Source organism: Physeter macrocephalus, chromosome 6 (genome assembly GCF_002837175.3).
Source record: "Physeter macrocephalus isolate SW-GA chromosome 6, ASM283717v5, whole genome shotgun sequence".
Classification (NCBI taxonomy): domain Eukaryota; kingdom Metazoa; phylum Chordata; class Mammalia; order Artiodactyla; family Physeteridae; genus Physeter; species Physeter macrocephalus.
In genome coordinates this window covers 7,952,491-7,969,530 of record NC_041219.1, presented here as the reverse complement: position 1 = coordinate 7,969,530, position 17,040 = coordinate 7,952,491, and the positions used below count along the sequence as shown (strand labels likewise).

General features: G+C 42.5%; 1 protein-coding gene across 1 annotated transcript in view; it reads right to left on the bottom strand.

Moving 5' to 3' along the window:
• TPH2 (tryptophan hydroxylase 2) overlaps nucleotides 1-17,040 on the bottom strand; it is an 88,763-nt gene that overhangs the window by 33,651 nt on the left and 38,072 nt on the right. Inside the window, exon 8 of the mRNA XM_024122934.2 lies at nucleotides 2,659-2,785. Coding sequence (XP_023978702.2) covers nucleotides 2,659-2,785 — 127 coding nt within the window. The remainder of the gene's footprint in view (nucleotides 1-2,658; nucleotides 2,786-17,040) is intronic.

Below are 17,040 nucleotides of genomic sequence, written 5' to 3'. Positions count from 1 at the left end.
GCGGCACGTGGGATCTTCCCGGACCGGGGCACGAACCCGCGTCCCCTGCATCGGCAGGCGGACTCTCAACCACTGCGCCACCAGGGAAGCCCCTATAGTGTTTTAAGTCAGGAGCAATTTGTTAATTGTAATGATAGAAAATGAACACAAAAGGCAATCCTTGGCTTCAGCATTGCCCTCTAAACTGGTGAACTGGCATTCCCTGTGTAGCCCCCAAACCAGAAAGATTTCTCTTTCTAAATGAAACTGTCCCTCTACTCTTCCTTTGCCCTTTCACCACTTGGCTGGCTTTTTCTCATCTTTCAAGACTCAGCACAAAGTTTCTCTCTTCTGACAAATCTTAGTTTTATCTATGTAGGCTATGAATTCCTGAAAAGTGAGGACCCTGTCATATTCTTTGTAAATGTTAGTTTGAATGATGGAATTAATCAATCATCATTTAATGAAAGGGACAATAAAACTGCTTTCTTGTCACTACTTTTAAGAAAGAAATTAGATCACTCACTAGGATCTACCTACATTCACATCCATGAAGTCCTACCTCATTCCTTCTCCTCCTCTCTTTGGACACACGGGCACACACACACACACATACACACACACACACAGCCTGGCAGGGTTGAATCTCAGCTTGTAGCTGTTCAGAATAAGACTAGTAAGCAAAACATTCATCTCTGATCAAGAGTATAAACTGTAGGGATAAAAGGCTGAAACCAGAACATTTCAAGAGAAATTTGAAAGGCACAGAAAAGTTCCAAAATGTGGAGTCTAAAGCTGGAGCTTAGGTTTGAGAATTAAATAACAGGACTTACGCTGTGGAGGTTTTAAAATACATCTACAAATACTCTGATGCTCCTTTCTCCAAACAGTGGAGACGAATTCTCCTCCCCTTGAGTATGGGCCGGAGTGAGTCCCTTCTAATGAATAAAATGTGGCTGATGTGATCAGCATATGATCAAGCCACAAAAGGCATTACAACTTCCTCCCTCAGTAACTATCTGTCTGTCTCTTCCCTTCTCTTTCTCTCTTTCTTTCTTTCTCTCTGTCTCTGTCTCTCTCTCTCTTCTGAAGGAAGCCTGTTGCCAACAGCCACATGACTGAGCCATCTTGGGAGAACTTTCCCAAACCTGAAGACATCTACGGGCCCAGCCCACATCTTAACACCAACCACAGGAAAGTCCCTAAGCCAAAACCACTGAGCTAAGCCGCTCCCGAATCTCCGAACACAGAAACTATGAGATAATAAATGTTTATTGTTTTAAGCCACTAAATTTTGGAATTACTTGTTACACAGTAATAGATAGCCAATATACGTGAGAGACAATCCCTAGAGTAGAGGTTACAAATTGGAAGCCTAGCTCCTAATTCAGTCTACAAATATATTTTCCTCAGCTTGTAATGCTAGATTTCTTTTTAAGAGCCAACATTTTAAAATCATTAGATTTTGTTTAGAAATCTAGATTTCCAGCCTCTCTCAAAATTTTGGAGATCCAGCCACACCAAGGCCCACATTCCCATCTGGCAGGCTCCTGCTGTAGAAGAGGCATGCTCTCCTGAGTTCACCGCAGTCCCCACTCAACCCTACTCATCCCCACGCTGACGCCAACAGCATGGCTTTTGCACTGCTATTTCTCTTTTAGTAGAAAAATATTTCTCAGTTCCTGTATCTCTAACAAAATTAGGAAACAAAAGGTATACTGAAAGGGCTTTGCATCTTAAGAAATCTAGGAGAACACTTGTTTCTTGGTGGGAGTGAAGGATATTCCTACATGCCTAATACACCATCACTGTGTGTCTGTGTCAAATACACACAATTTAGGATCCTATATTTTCTTCCTCCAGTACCTTTGCTCATTGAGGCCAACAGACTGGACCCTGTAGGTAAGTGAGTTTGCTAAACCTGCTCTTTCTTACTCGGGGCTCCTTGAAATGGGGCTAGGATGAGGCATATGAGCTTGCTAGAGCTGGCTCTTCAGCCGCTTAAAGGTAGCCGCCAACATTACACCCCTCCTCTCATACTGATTGTTTTGAGAAGAACCTTGCTGAGACCATAGTATCTATTAAAACTTTTTCTGGTTTTGCACTTATAATAATTGTTTAGCATGAGCTGCTTATTGCTGGCTCAAATTGTGTCTGACCAAACCCATACTGACTAATCAGAAATAATCCCGAGTACAACCTCTACTTTACCATAAATGCATAATTTTCATTATTACAAATGTTTCTAGGAAATAAACATTGAACTAGAACAAGAGTTGGCAAATTGCAGCACACAGGCCAAATCTGGCTCATCGCCAGCTTTTATAAATAAAGTTTTATCGGAACACAGCCACACTTATTCATTTACGTACTGTCTGTGGCTGCTTTTACACCACACTGGCTGAGCTAAGTAGTTATGACAGAGACCTCATGACCTGCAAGCCTCAAATATTTACAGTCTAGCCAATCCCTGAATAAGAAGGATAAAATACAAAGATTTTGACAGTTAATAGGCCAAGAACACATTGTGCTTCAAAGGAACACACATGGGGAAAAGTAAAGACGCCATGCCCTCTCCAGAATGTTTGCCGTATCACTCATAGTCAGTAACTCTAAAACTTTCTTTACCTTATGAATGGACATAAACAGAACGGGTTTTTAGGTTGAAAATGAACTCACTGTGGCTAGTTTCTGAACGTCTTCATCTGATGCTCCCAGAGATGCCAGGCCTATTTCTTGTGAAAACTGAGCAAACTTAGGATCCGCAAGTAGAGGGACATGTCCCAGGAGTTCGTGACATGTGTCTCTGAAAAGAAAAACATCACAGAGAAATGTTAGACAAGTTAAGCTATCACTGGCAGAACAAGACCTAAAATTCTAATTATAACCTTGTTACTGTAATTAACGTTACCAAATTTCACCAATCCTAAGATTTTTTATCAACTCTGAAATCCAGATACATCTTACAAGCATATGTGGTGGTTACTCTCCAGTCCCACTCCTTAAGGTGGTGAATCAGACTCATTGGATTTTAGGGCATAAGGAGAATTTAAATGTTATCAGAGCCCCTCATTTTGCCTATGAAGAAATTAAAGACAGAAGGAGGAAAAAAAGAAAGCTAATATAGTGCCTTCCCTGGTGGCGCAGTGGTCACGAATCTGCCTGCCAATGCAGGGGACATGGGTTCAAGCCCTGGTCCAGGAAGATCCCACGTGCCACGGAGCAACTAAGCCCATGCGCCACAACTACTGAGCCTGCGCTCTAGAGCCTTCGAGCCACAGCTGCTGAAGCCTGCGTGCATACAGCCCGTGCTCCGCAACAAGAGAAGCCACCGCTCACCGCAACTAGAGAAAACCCGTGCACAGCAACGAAGACCCAACGCAGCCATAAATAAATAAATTTATTAAAAAAGAAAGCTAACATATACTGAGCTCCTATTATGTGCTGGGTACTGGGCTAAATGTTTTCATATCCCATTAGTAATTTCATCTTCACTTACAAAGAAGTCTTATTATTCCCATTTGATAAATGAGGAAACTAACATTCAGTAAATATAAGCATTTTTTTTTTCCAAGGACACACTGTTAATAAGAGACAGAGACAAGATTTGCAGTCAAATTCCTCTGACTCAAAGCTATGTTCCTTCTGTTCTATTAACTTACAAGGTGGAGTAAACGAGAAGGGCTGGGCGGGGCACAGCTTCAGTTGTGGGGAACGTTTAACCAAGCTGGTTAGCACGGTAAAAATGTAGCCAGTGTGTCCTAAGTGTGTCCTCTTTTCCTGCCACTCAGTCCTCAACCCTCCAGATTACCCGAGGAGCCTTTTTAAAAATACCAATGACTGGGCGCTACATAAGAGCAATGAAGTCAGACTCTCTGGGACAGACCTGAGCAGCTATTTTGTTCTAAAAGCTCGCAGGGTGATCATAAGACACAGGCAGGGTGGAGACTCCCTGTCATAACAGACGATGCTCGGAACACCCTTAACAGGCTTCAAGCAACTAGTACTTAAAACTAAAGCTAAATGTGATTATGTAATTTTAAGCTGCCCAAATTTAATGCCACTAAAATTACATCATACAAACATACATACATACTGAGGAACAATGAAAGGTGGTAAGGAAAGTTCACTAGGTAGCAAGTTACTCCTCTACATGCACTTGACTCAGTTAGAGATCAGTTAAAGGTGTTTGATTCAGCATACTTCTACGCTGAGAGTGGACCCTGTAGACTCACTCCTGTGATCAGTTTTTTAAAGGTCATGCAGTCTGCACCAGTGTTGGAATTGAGAGGCCCACCATGGATAAATCTGAGTATTCCCATTGTAGCTTATGATGTAAATACTAAAACACCCCTACTGAACCAGGCAGAAAATATGACAACAATAATTTCAAAATTAGACCAGATGTCAAACTCCAGGGAAATACTAAAGATGGTGAGTATTAGCTCATGGTATGAATAAATAAATTAAACAGTAGCTAAAAGAACAACTATAGTGGCCAACATGTATTGAATGCTTCCGATGGGCCAGGCACAGTGCTGGGTGCTTCCTAATGTGAGAATGGGATAGGTCATGGTTACAGTGGTGGATTCTTGCTGCAAAACTGGGTTTACTTTTGAGCTTGTTAAATACTTGAAGAAGACAGTCTTCTACCTGCCTAAGTACCAATGGAGTCCAAAGGCTTATAGGTAGAAGGGAAAGTGAAAAGTTGGCAGTTAAAAAGGAAAGAAGGAAAATACGAGAGATCCAAAGACTTAAGGAGTCAATTCTTTGTGGTAGAAAAGGAGCTATCACCTGAGATTTAAGTTAAGGGGTAATTATCAGAAACCTATAACTCACAGCCAACTTAAGAACCTTTAATAGCATTACAAGGTAATCCAACCATACATAGAAGAGAAATTATAAATTTGAAAGAAAAAAATCATACAACACAGCAGAATAAGTTATATTGTTTTATTAAGAATGAAAGCCTGAAGCAAGAAGTCTAACAGAATTACTAATGGAATGCTCGGGATGTCTTTGCCCTGTTCTAAGTAGAAATGACTGTGCTAGTTTGTACCTTCTTCACCACCGCTCTGTCTCCACATAGAGACCTTAAGAAGGAACTGCTGTTCAGCTCTCTGAGCAAGTAGAGATGCAGTTCGTACAGTAACCCCACTTCTCATTGAGTCAAGGCTCAAGCACCTATATTTCAAGACCACAAATAACGTTATTATCGTTTATGACTTTGGTGGAACATTCTCAGAAATAAACACTGGATTGTTCTCATCCCAGTGTCTTTGGCTAAGACACATGGTATAGACAAAGGAAACTGAAGTGCCTGGAAACTCTTCAAACAACAAAGAAAGATGTTTAATGTTGCTAATTAAAACAATTAATTAACTTTGAAAAGTTGACATTTTTTTTAGTTTCTTTGAGACCAAAGGACTTGGAAGCTGGGTTGACTAGCTTTCAGGGCCTGAAAGAGATTCCATACTGTTGGGAATCTGCAGGAGAAGCCTGAGCCTCCTCTCCAAACTTTGTATCAATTAATTTCCGTGGGACTGAAGTCATGCTGTCTCACACGGCTTCACAAAGTGCAACAGTTATTATGTCCTGCCTGTAAAGTAGTTCACGATCCCTAGACTGGTGTTTCATTCACAGCTGGAACCCTGCATATCTAATTATGAACAGGTTTCCGATGTGAGTCCACAACTACTGCCTTATCTCACCAGATCTCTCTTAAAAGATTCAATTATTTGGCTATAATTGCACCTGTCAGCACACACTGCCTCCAATCTCCATCCACATCGGCAAACTTTTCTCTTTTTAACTCACATCCCTTTGATGCATTTTCGCCTGAATAATGCTTCTCAGAGCCCTTTTCACAGAAGCACTCTGTTCACTGGAGAAATGTAGGACCTTTCAAAACTGTTAACACTGTAAAACATCATGTCTCCTTTTGAAAAAAAAAAAAATAGAAAGAAAGAAAAAGAAAAGCTAGAGCTGATATCAGACACTAAACTTTTTGCTGCTCTAAATTGGAATCTTCTCTGATAAGCCCTGTTAGGAGGATTCTAAAGCTTACAAAGGGACCTGGGCAAAATGCCTCCAGGGAATTCTTAAATCATTCTAAGGAAGCTGCAATCACTTTGCTGCTGGGAAAAGAAGGGTCCTAGTTGTTAAGTTCAAATTCAAAATGGGTCTGGCATTCTTCTCCTCTTATCAGTTTTCAAAGCTGACTCGTCCTGCTTCGCATTGAACAACTTTTTATTTTTGCTGTAAATTAAAGCTTTTAAGAAGCAGTGAATGGGCATGCAGCATTTGCTTCCCATCCCAAATCAGCACATCTGTCTTTGAAACCCTATTTCTACAGGTTTTGTTTGTTCTAAATAACACAGAAGCCAACACTTTAGCTAAATCATGAAGAGAAGAAAAGGAAGATGGGGTTGGGGGATGGGGGGTGGAGGTTGCACGAAGCAGGAGGAGGAGCTGGAAGTCAAAATAGGGTATTTTTTTCAGCTTTCACACAACCTTTGGTGGGTAAGTGCAAGTAATCTGGGATAACACACCGGGACACATTGAAAAGGGGGTGACTTGGTTTCTTTTCACTTCACTGAGGAGATAATAACAGGAATTAATTTGGTATTGAGGCAATTGTTTTCAGTGCTTGTTTTAGAGCCATATACAGAGTTTCTTTAGATTTAAAATAGCATACTGTAAAATCTGGCCGATAAGATAAGATTTTAGGCAGTTCTGATGATCACTCCGCCTTATGTCCCTGTCAGGTTATAGATAAATACATATGTGGCCCTCTCTTTATGAAGCCAAGCACCTGGATATTGCCCTGGTGGAAATCTTTCCTTTTTTCCCCCTAGGAATCATAAGGAAGGCCATCAGTGTTACTCTTCTTCAGTACAACTCAGTACAAGACCAGCAGAAGATATTACACTTATTTTTTTTGGAATTTAGTTCAAGAAGCATTTTTGTGTACCTATTATATACCAAGTGCTATGTTAGGAACTGAGACTTAAAAGTAAATAAGACATAATCCTAGAATAACCCTTAGCAAAAGTTACCTCATGGTTCCATAAAAGAGCAAACAGCAAGTACTAACTGTCCTGATCTAGTGAAAGAAATAGTTTCCAGTTCTTACAAGTACCACAAAAGGGCTTCAAGGGAAACTGTCCGTAGGTCTCCAGTTCCCCCATCATCTCAGATATTTCTTATCTCTTGAATAAATAAGAGATTTTTAAACTCATTCCCTGTGTGCTCCCCCTCCCCAAATTTTCACTAGATATTAAGGAGGTAATATAACATAAGGGTTATAAGAACTGTATATAGTCAGGAGTCAGCCCTAAGTCCATGTTGCACATTCCTGTGTAGGCAAGTTACTTAGAGCAGTGATATGCAATAGGGCTTCCTGCAGTGATGGAAATATTCTGTATCTGCATCGTCCAATATGGTAAGCCACTTGGTTCAGGTGATTATTGTACGTCTTAAATGTGACCAGCACTACTGAGGAACTAAATTTATGGTTTTATTTCATTTTACTCAATAAATTTAAATAGTCACATCTCTACCATATTGGACAGCACGGATGTATTGTTTTCTCATCTGTAAACTGGAGATTATAAGGGTCCTTATCTCATGGAGTTCTTAAACAATGTCGTAAGATAATGCATTGGAAACATAAATTCCCAACAAGTTAGGTATTATTACACATTAAATTATACTTACACCTAAGTCTATTGTACTTCAGTAGGTTTTGCCCTTTGGGAAGATATTTTATCACTTAAATAAGCAGCAGTTAAGTTTCTCCAGGACACAGGTCATGCCATGTTCATCTCTGGGTTCCTGGTGCTTAGGAAAGCCTGGCACATAATAGATGTTCAGTACCTGCTTTCTGAACTCAACGGAATAAAACAGAGATGGTGGGGTTCTACTGTACCATAGAGAGGCAAATCTAAATGAATCCGAAGCATAGTTTTCCTAATTTCCAGTGTAGCATAAGGGCTTGGACTAGATCTTGGTTTTGGTATTTTCTAGTTGTGTGTCCATATGGAAATGACCTGACTTCACTGATCTTTGGAATTGCCATCTGTAAAATGGTGACAATCCTGCCTACCTCGTAGCCATGAGTGGAATGACGTCAGCCGAACAGAGCACATGTGGGAAATGTCAGAAAGGACATTTTTCCTTCTCTCCTGTGGTGGCTTCTCTACCTGTCAATAGATATAATTCTCGACACAGTGGTGAAGAGGTACAACCAGTGGTTACCTCTTCCTTGCCTAAAATTCAAAGAAACTTTGAATTTCTTCTGAACTTGCCATTTTAAATAGCAAATATTCCTAAAATAATTTTTTTCCCAGGTCACCTCCGTCTTCCACACCTGAAAGTACATAAATGAGCTTCTCCCTGATGACACGGCACTGAGGGTCTATGAATTGCGACTCAGGTGTGGGTGCTTATGAGTGCTAATTTTGGGTTACAGGCACCACACAAGGAAGGCAAACCTTGGCGAGGGTGGAGCGGTGGGAAAAAAAGGAATCCTGCTTTGAATCTGCTAAAATATATACATACACAAGCTGAAAGCTGTATCCCAAGTCACTACCATTAACAGCCTAAGAGAACAACAGGGCTCTAGCAGGCACTTAGGTACAAATTTGGTTTCAAAATGCACAGGTTTTTAAATAATGTACAGGGTTGTGTGCGGGGTTTTTTATAGAATGTCTATTGTTAGAGTGCTTGGAGCTTTGGAGACAAAAGGCTCCCATAAAAAGTCCCAGGGGTTATTTTTGCTTTGAGGCACCTCACAAAACTAGACACAGTATTATGATTGAAAACTTGGGAGTCCAGGTCTAGGAATGTGGGCCTTGTAACTAAGGATGCTCTGGAATGTTACAAGGCACCTCAGCCTCCACGTGAATTTAAGAGGTGGCAAGGAAGAGTAGGCCTATTTGATATTTATATAAAGGCTTTTTCTCTGCAAAGATCAAAGCATTATTTCATCAGCCCTCACACAGGGAGGTTAAGTGGCTTACCAACAGTCACACTGAGAGCTGATAGTGGGGCTTGGAGTTTGGGCACGCGGCCCATAGGGCCTTCTGCCTGAAGACGCAGACAGAAGGATGCATCACTGCTCTGTAGTGAGGCACTTTCCCCTTCTTTTTCCCAGTGAAATAAAAGATGCCTCCTCCTGATAAAGGGGCAGACTAACGGTGGCCCTGTGAAGATCAAAGGAGAGAGCGGGCTTCTAACAAAGCCTGGTAGCTGGACCGAACACTGGATGGGACAGCACAGCACTAGACCATCCAATAAGCACATCCAGTACTTAGGGTTCTGGCAGAGCAGGGCCACCAAATTAAAGAAAGAAAGAGTCACTCTCAACTATCTTACATAAAATGTATAATTGGAAAATCAAGAAAGAAGCTATTCAACTTCAGCACATATACAAGTTTTGAGTTTTCCTCTATAGTGTTACTTTTTAATACAGAATAGTGGTTAATCCAACAGATGCTGGCATTACTCCCTGAGTTCAAATCCTGACTCCCCTATTTACCAGCTGTGTGACCTTGAGCAAGTTAATTAAACTTTCGGTGTCTCAATTTCCTCATCCATAAATTCAGAATAATAATAGTAACTCACAGCTCAGAGGGTTGTTGTGATTATTGAGTTCATCCACATACAACACTTAAAATAGTGCCTGCACATATTGATATATACATGTTGGCTATTAGTAGTAAAAGAATATATTATTATTGCTTCTGCTGCTGTTGTTGTTGTTGAACTTATCTATGTTGGAGAATGGAAGGGGTGAAAATATTCTCGGCTTAGGGCCTCTAACGTCTTAACTGACCCTGGGTGTAGCCCAAACCAAGTTTCTCCCGAGGGAGACAATGGCTGCTAAGCTTGGAGTGTGAGCTCCGGGTTAAAACTCAGGAAAGGGAGGCCAGATGGGATCAGCTGTCTGAGAACAGGCCATTTTCTGAGAATCGCTGGTACGATGCTGCTCTGCTTTTCTGAACAGCAAAACGACGACAGAACCATGGAGGAAGCCAGTTGGCTGGCCAGGAAGCTTGGCACTGCGCTTGGCAGGGATGAGGGTGATCTGTGGGAAAGAGCAAGTTTAAGCTAAACCAGAGCTCATAGGAATGAAGGTTAAACTCTATACAGCTCTGGCTTATCTTCCTGGCTCTTCAGGAAGACCTTGCCCAGATGTGACTTCAGCAAGGCCCAATATTAAAAACACCCATCACGGTCAGGGCTTAAATCAGACAAGTTCACAGACCCAGAATCCCTCAGACGGCAGCAAGGAGGGGAAGTTGCAGAAGGAAAGGTCCTATCTTCCCTCTCATTACAGACCTAGTGAAAGGCATCTCTTTGATCAAGAGAGGGGCAGTCAATGTTTCTTATACATTTGAAAGCCTGTGTCTTCACCTGCTGGTATTGTTATTTAACAAATAATGTCAGGATTAATGACTGAGCCACAGGAAAAGGAAATGAATGACATGTGCCAGTTTTAGAGAGGGTTCTGTTCTAATAAGCAAGGGCTAAGCATAAAATTCACTTGCTTACCTTAGAAATAGATGAAAACTAAAGTTAGAAATAATTCACTTTTATTTTTCTTGTAAAAGTGGAACACAGCAGCAACGACAAGAAAAATCACCTGACTGCAAAATCTTTTTTTAACTTTAAAACTGTTATATTTTAAAATAACATTAGGGGCTTCCCTGGTGGCGCAGTGGTTGAGAGCCTACCTGCCGATGCAGGGGACACGGGTTCATGCCCCGGTCCGGGAGGATCCCACATGCCGCGGAGCGGCTGGGCCCGTGAGCCATGACCGCTGAGCCTGCGCGTCCGGAGCCTGTGCTCCGCAACGGGAGAGGCCACAACAGTGAGAGCGCGCGTACCGCAAAAAAAAAAAAAAAAAAAAATCAATGGCTAATAAAAATGTAAGCAATATTAATTCAGGCCGGCAAAACAGGGATTAAAATTTACCATGCAGAACACAGCCCATAAAAATTTTGCAACTAGATTTTTTTTGCCATTCAAAAAGGATATCACACTCTCAGCTTATAGACAGGCATTTAACGAAGGACTTCTGAAGAGACCCTGGGCGTAAATCTCATCTTGGATGCTTTTTTTTAAAACTCATTTTGTATAATTCCAGCTTTTCTTCCAGTCTGGCTGGCTTTCTACCACACTGTCTGTTACTGAGATCTGTCCGGCAGGGACAGTAATGAGAATTCTGGGCACAGCCTCTAGGGAGGAGACAACGAGAGCCTGTCAGAGCCCCTTACCACGTTGCTGAGTTTAAACCGATTCAGAGAATATTTCTTTGGTGGATTCCAGGAACGAATGACAACTGTTTACTAAGTGTGTGTGTGTGGGGGGGGGGACGCTTATTGTCAAAACAAGTGGCTACGTCTTCTCCCAGGCACCCAGTGTCTGTAGCAAACACATTTTCACATCCCATTAACTGCAGAACTTGAGGTTTTATATGTTTTTTTTTATTGCAGAAAGAGTCACTCTCAACTATCTTACATAAAATGTATAATTGGAAAATCAAGAAAGAAGCTATTCAACTTCAGCACATATACAAGTTTTGAGTTTTCCTCTATAGTGTTACTTTTTAATACAGAATAGTGGTTAATCCAACAGATGCTGGCATTACTCCCTGAGTTCAAATCCTGACTCCCCTATTTACCAGCTGTGTGACCTTGAGCAAGTTAATTAAACTTTCGGTGTCTCAATTTCCTCATCCATAAATTCAGAATAATAATAGTAACTCACAGCTCAGAGGGTTGTTGTGATTATTGAGTTCATCCACATACAACACTTAAAATAGTGCCTGCACATATTGATATATACATGTTGGCTATTAGTAGTAAAAGAATATATTATTATTGCTTCTGCTGCTGTTGTTGTTGTTGAACTTATCTATGTTGGAGAATGGAAGGGGTGAAAATATTCTCGGCTTAGGGCCTCTAACGTCTTAACTGACCCTGGGTGTAGCCCAAACCAAGTTTCTCCCGAGGGAGACAATGGCTGCTAAGCTTGGAGTGTGAGCTCCGGGTTAAAACTCAGGAAAGGGAGGCCAGATGGGATCAGCTGTCTGAGAACAGGCCATTTTCTGAGAATCGCTGGTACGATGCTGCTCTGCTTTTCTGAACAGCAAAACGACGACAGAACCATGGAGGAAGCCAGTTGGCTGGCCAGGAAGCTTGGCACTGCGCTTGGCAGGGATGAGGGTGATCTGTGGGAAAGAGCAAGTTTAAGCTAAACCAGAGCTCATAGGAATGAAGGTTAAACTCTATACAGCTCTGGCTTATCTTCCTGGCTCTTCAGGAAGACCTTGCCCAGATGTGACTTCAGCAAGGCCCAATATTAAAAACACCCATCACGGTCAGGGCTTAAATCAGACAAGTTCACAGACCCAGAATCCCTCAGACGGCAGCAAGGAGGGGAAGTTGCAGAAGGAAAGGTCCTATCTTCCCTCTCATTACAGACCTAGTGAAAGGCATCTCTTTGATCAAGAGAGGGGCAGTCAATGTTTCTTATACATTTGAAAGCCTGTGTCTTCACCTGCTGGTATTGTTATTTAACAAATAATGTCAGGATTAATGACTGAGCCACAGGAAAAGGAAATGAATGACATGTGCCAGTTTTAGAGAGGGTTCTGTTCTAATAAGCAAGGGCTAAGCATAAAATTCACTTGCTTACCTTAGAAATAGATGAAAACTAAAGTTAGAAATAATTCACTTTTATTTTTCTTGTAAAAGTGGAACACAGCAGCAACGACAAGAAAAATCACCTGACTGCAAAATCTTTTTTTAACTTTAAAACTGTTATATTTTAAAATAACATTAGGGGCTTCCCTGGTGGCGCAGTGGTTGAGAGCCTACCTGCCGATGCAGGGGACACGGGTTCATGCCCCGGTCCGGGAGGATCCCACATGCCGCGGAGCGGCTGGGCCCGTGAGCCATGACCGCTGAGCCTGCGCGTCCGGAGCCTGTGCTCCGCAACGGGAGAGGCCACAACAGTGAGAGGCCCACGTACAGCAAACAAACAAACAAACAAAAAAAACCAAACAAACAAAAAAAAAACACATTAACTGCCCCTAAAGTGTCCAACTATGACAAGAAAGATTTTCCTTAACGCAGATGCATTTAGTTGCATTATGGCAGTAAACACTGCAATATGAGTTAATGGTGCCATGACTTTTTCCCTAGTGGTGAAAGTTTGCTCTCTGATTTGAAAAGTGACACAGCAGGAAAGAGCAGAAAACAGACCCGCAGCAGTCTGTCCTGAAGCATCAGTCAACCCAATGCAGCCCTGAATCCGAAACTCCCTGACTGAATAAGCTTATGCTATGCTGTGCAAAGGATATTTCTGTTACTAGTATATTAAGCACAACACCTGAAAAACAAAACAGAAGGCATATTTTTTAATGTTTTCATTAAAACATTTTTTAAAAGGGATTTCTGGTGCAAAACTTCACTATTACTTTGGCAATAGCTCTACTGGAAAGACAGATATTGTACTGGCTTGACCTCCAAGAACTGATATTGAAGAATGTATGTTTATATTGAAAATGCCTGGTTGCTTCTCCCTGAGCAGAGGACAAGGGGTAAGAGGCTTGTGCTACGGATGTGTGTTTCAACACCGCTCTGGGCAATGTTTTATGTCCCAAAGGTACAGAACCTTGAGGCATCTGGCCACCTCTGGTCTTCATCCAGAAATCTAGGTGGGATGGGTGGGTTTGGCCTATATTGGAGAGAACAAGACTGGATTATAATGCCTTAGAAAATAGGGCCTTCTTGCCTTACCCACCTTCATTTCCAAGACCTCTGTCAGTCCACACAGCTTCTGAAGAAAAGCATGAGATTTGGCCCCAGGAAAATATGGTTTTATTAAACCGTATTTCTTCTTAAAGAGCTCTGCATTTCTAAGATACCACTGGCCGTCAGGACTACAGATAAAATTGAAAATCATATACACAGGTACACGTGCACATGCAAATTCAGCGAGCAAGTATTTAACATCCACCTTGCACAAAACACATTCAAGAAGTCTGTTGAAACTATGAAGAATAGAGACCACAGATCCCCTAGAAGGAAGTGTCCGGGGAGGAAAAGCCAAACGAACTAAAGAGGAACTGGGGGTGGGTGGGTAGGATGCATACGACAGCTGAAGATCCAAAGCGCCCTCTGAACACCAGAAGGCTGACATCAGAGACGAGACCAGGCCAGACAAGATCAAGGAGTGAGGGAAAGATACCTCCCTCCAACTGTCTTCTCCCTGCAGTGTGCCCAAGACCAGTTTAGGAAACACACTGGATCTCCACCGCCCCTCTCCAGCAAGAATCTTCTAGAGGCAAATCCAGAGATGTTCCTACCACTGTTCTGGTCCACTGTCCTCCCCCTCACTTCAGACATGCACAGCACGCCCACACACAGGACAGTCCTGCAGGGACCTGCACCACTGCTTGCCAATTTCAGAGCGTTATCTTCTTGATGTCACATTTAAGAAGTTCAAATATAACTCAGAACACATCACAGACTGACACTGTTTTTTAAGAGAGGGCAATGAGCTTTTTCCTACCTTTAAGGTGAGACTATATTCAGGGTTTGTTACCCAAAGGGGGAAAATGTCTTCTTAGCACCATGTGAAGTGCAGCTGGGTCTCTCTTTTTTTCCTTCCCGCCCCCCCGCCCCTGTCTCTCTCTCTCTCTCTCTCTTATTTTCACAAGGGGGAGGTGGGGACAAGCTTCACATTTCCTTTCCCTCCTCTCCTTCAGCTTCACAGTGAACAACCACTTTTTTCTTTTGAAATGATCTTCACTCCCAAAGCAAAACAGATGAGCAAAACAGGTTGCCCCTCCTGGGTGTGATATGGAGAGAGGACTATTCTGGTCCAAGTGACCTACCCTCACAGCCTCAACTGGTGTCTAAAATTCCACCATTAATGGTTCATGACTTTGCCTGAAGACACTGAATATATAAAAATGCCTTATTGATGGAGGGGTGTCCAGCAGCAGTTCTTGAAATCAAAGTAAAGCTGCAGGAAGGAGTGGAGGGGCTGCAGCCCTGCAGATGGAGGTGCTACGACCCCACAGGGTGCAGCCGGGACTTCCCCTGTTCCCTTCACTCCACAGATCTCAGACTGAGCCTGGGACTCTGCGCATGTCTCAAACCTGGCACCTTCTGGTGGCAGTGGCATTCACGGCTTCAGCCCACTGTGGACTCAGTTTTTACTTTATATGCCAGGTTTGGGGATCCACTCCAACCTCAGTCTGGATCTTCTTGTTCCTGTATTGCCTTTGCCAGCTGGCCTTGAGTTAATTACAGTCTGATGAAGGAGACTGACACATGAACAAATAATTACCTTGCAGTGTTGTGAGTGTTAAAATAGAAGTAAGGAAAAGTACTACAGGAATATCTAGCTCTGCCTGGGAAAGTCTTCACAGAAAAGGTTGCTACTGAGCTTTAATCCTGAGAATTAAAATGATTTCACAAGAGTCATTCCAGGCCAAATGAACCACCTGCGTTGGCTCATGACTGTGCAAAGGCATGAACCAACAGGCTCATGGGGATGGTGAGAAGTCCAGTACGGCTGGAGCATAAGGTTTTGGAGGGGGGGTAGAAAGAGAGACAGAAGATGTGATTTGATGATATCAAACATTTTTTTATTTTTTCCTTGTATGTAACAGGGAACCAAGAGAGGTCAAACAAGCGAATGCTACAGTGAGATTGGTGTTTTAGAAAGGAAACAAAGTCTACAGATTGCTTCTAAGAGAAAAATCATTGTCAGACAGAGCAACAATGACCTGCCAAATTTCTTCTTCTCAAACAGTGGTTCTCCCTGGGGAAGCTGCTGCCCCCTGGGGACATTTGGCAGTTTCTGGAGACATCTTTGGTTGTCACATCTGGCACCGGTGGGAGTGTACTCTTGACATCTAGCAGGTAGAGGCCAGGGATGCTGCTAAACATTCCTACCACAACAAAGCATTATTTGGCTCCAAGTATCAATAGTGCCAAGGTTGAGAAACCCTGTTCTAAAAGATAAAGTGGCCAGAGGGTGCAATATGACACAGACCACAATGGACTTCCCAGAGAAGCAAAGGGGAGAGCAGGAGATTGGGGGGATGGCTTCTCTAATTTTTGTCCTGCCACTATTCGCATGCCAGGTGATGCACGCACACCCGTGTAACTTAGAGCTCTGTCTCTTTCCCTGTCATTCCACTGAGTGAGAAGGATGCTCTTATTGGAATAACCTTGAATTTGACCCAATTGATTTTTTTGAAAGAAATCATTTGTAAACTTCAATACTCGATTAGTGACAAAGTTGCTTGCGACCACAGCTGATCAAAATAAGTAGCTATGCGACAACAGTGCGCAGAATCCCTGCCTCAGGCAGTGCTCCAAGGGAGAAAGAGCCTCACTTCTAGCAGAATCACTGACCTTTCAATGCAGGTAGAAACACATGGAAAAGCAACTCTTCCCACCAAGAAAATCAGGAGTCACTGATTCTCCAGGACTTTCTGTACTGTCCTCCAGGCCAGAACCTCCCCAGGGAAGCAACCCAATCTGCCACTGCTTTTTAAATTCAAGCCCCAGTACCTGACCAGTTTTAAAATGTAAAATGGTAAAACAACCTATGTTTAACACCCAATACGGGTTGAGAGCTAGGCTATCAAAATACATTCTTCCCAGACTGAAGAGGAAAATAACAAAATTCTTTTTTCGGATCATGTATTTTCTCTGCTTTCACTCTCATTTCTAGCTGCCTCTTCAGGGCCCACCTCTGTCTCATTAGTGCTGCCTCAACTACAACAGTTCAGCAATTAGAAGCAGTTACTTGGAAGCAGAGTACAAGCACCAAACACAGGAGCCGAGCTGAACTTCACAAATTGGAGAAGCTGCCCTCTTGGTTCTCAGTTGAGGAAATGGGACTGCATTTCAAAGACAATGCCTGCGAAAGTGCTTGGGCGGGAAACAGCACCCCCCGATCTAGTGTTTCAGAGATTCAACAAACCACAGCATGTGGCTGGGAAGAGACTTGGCACTTTGTCATACA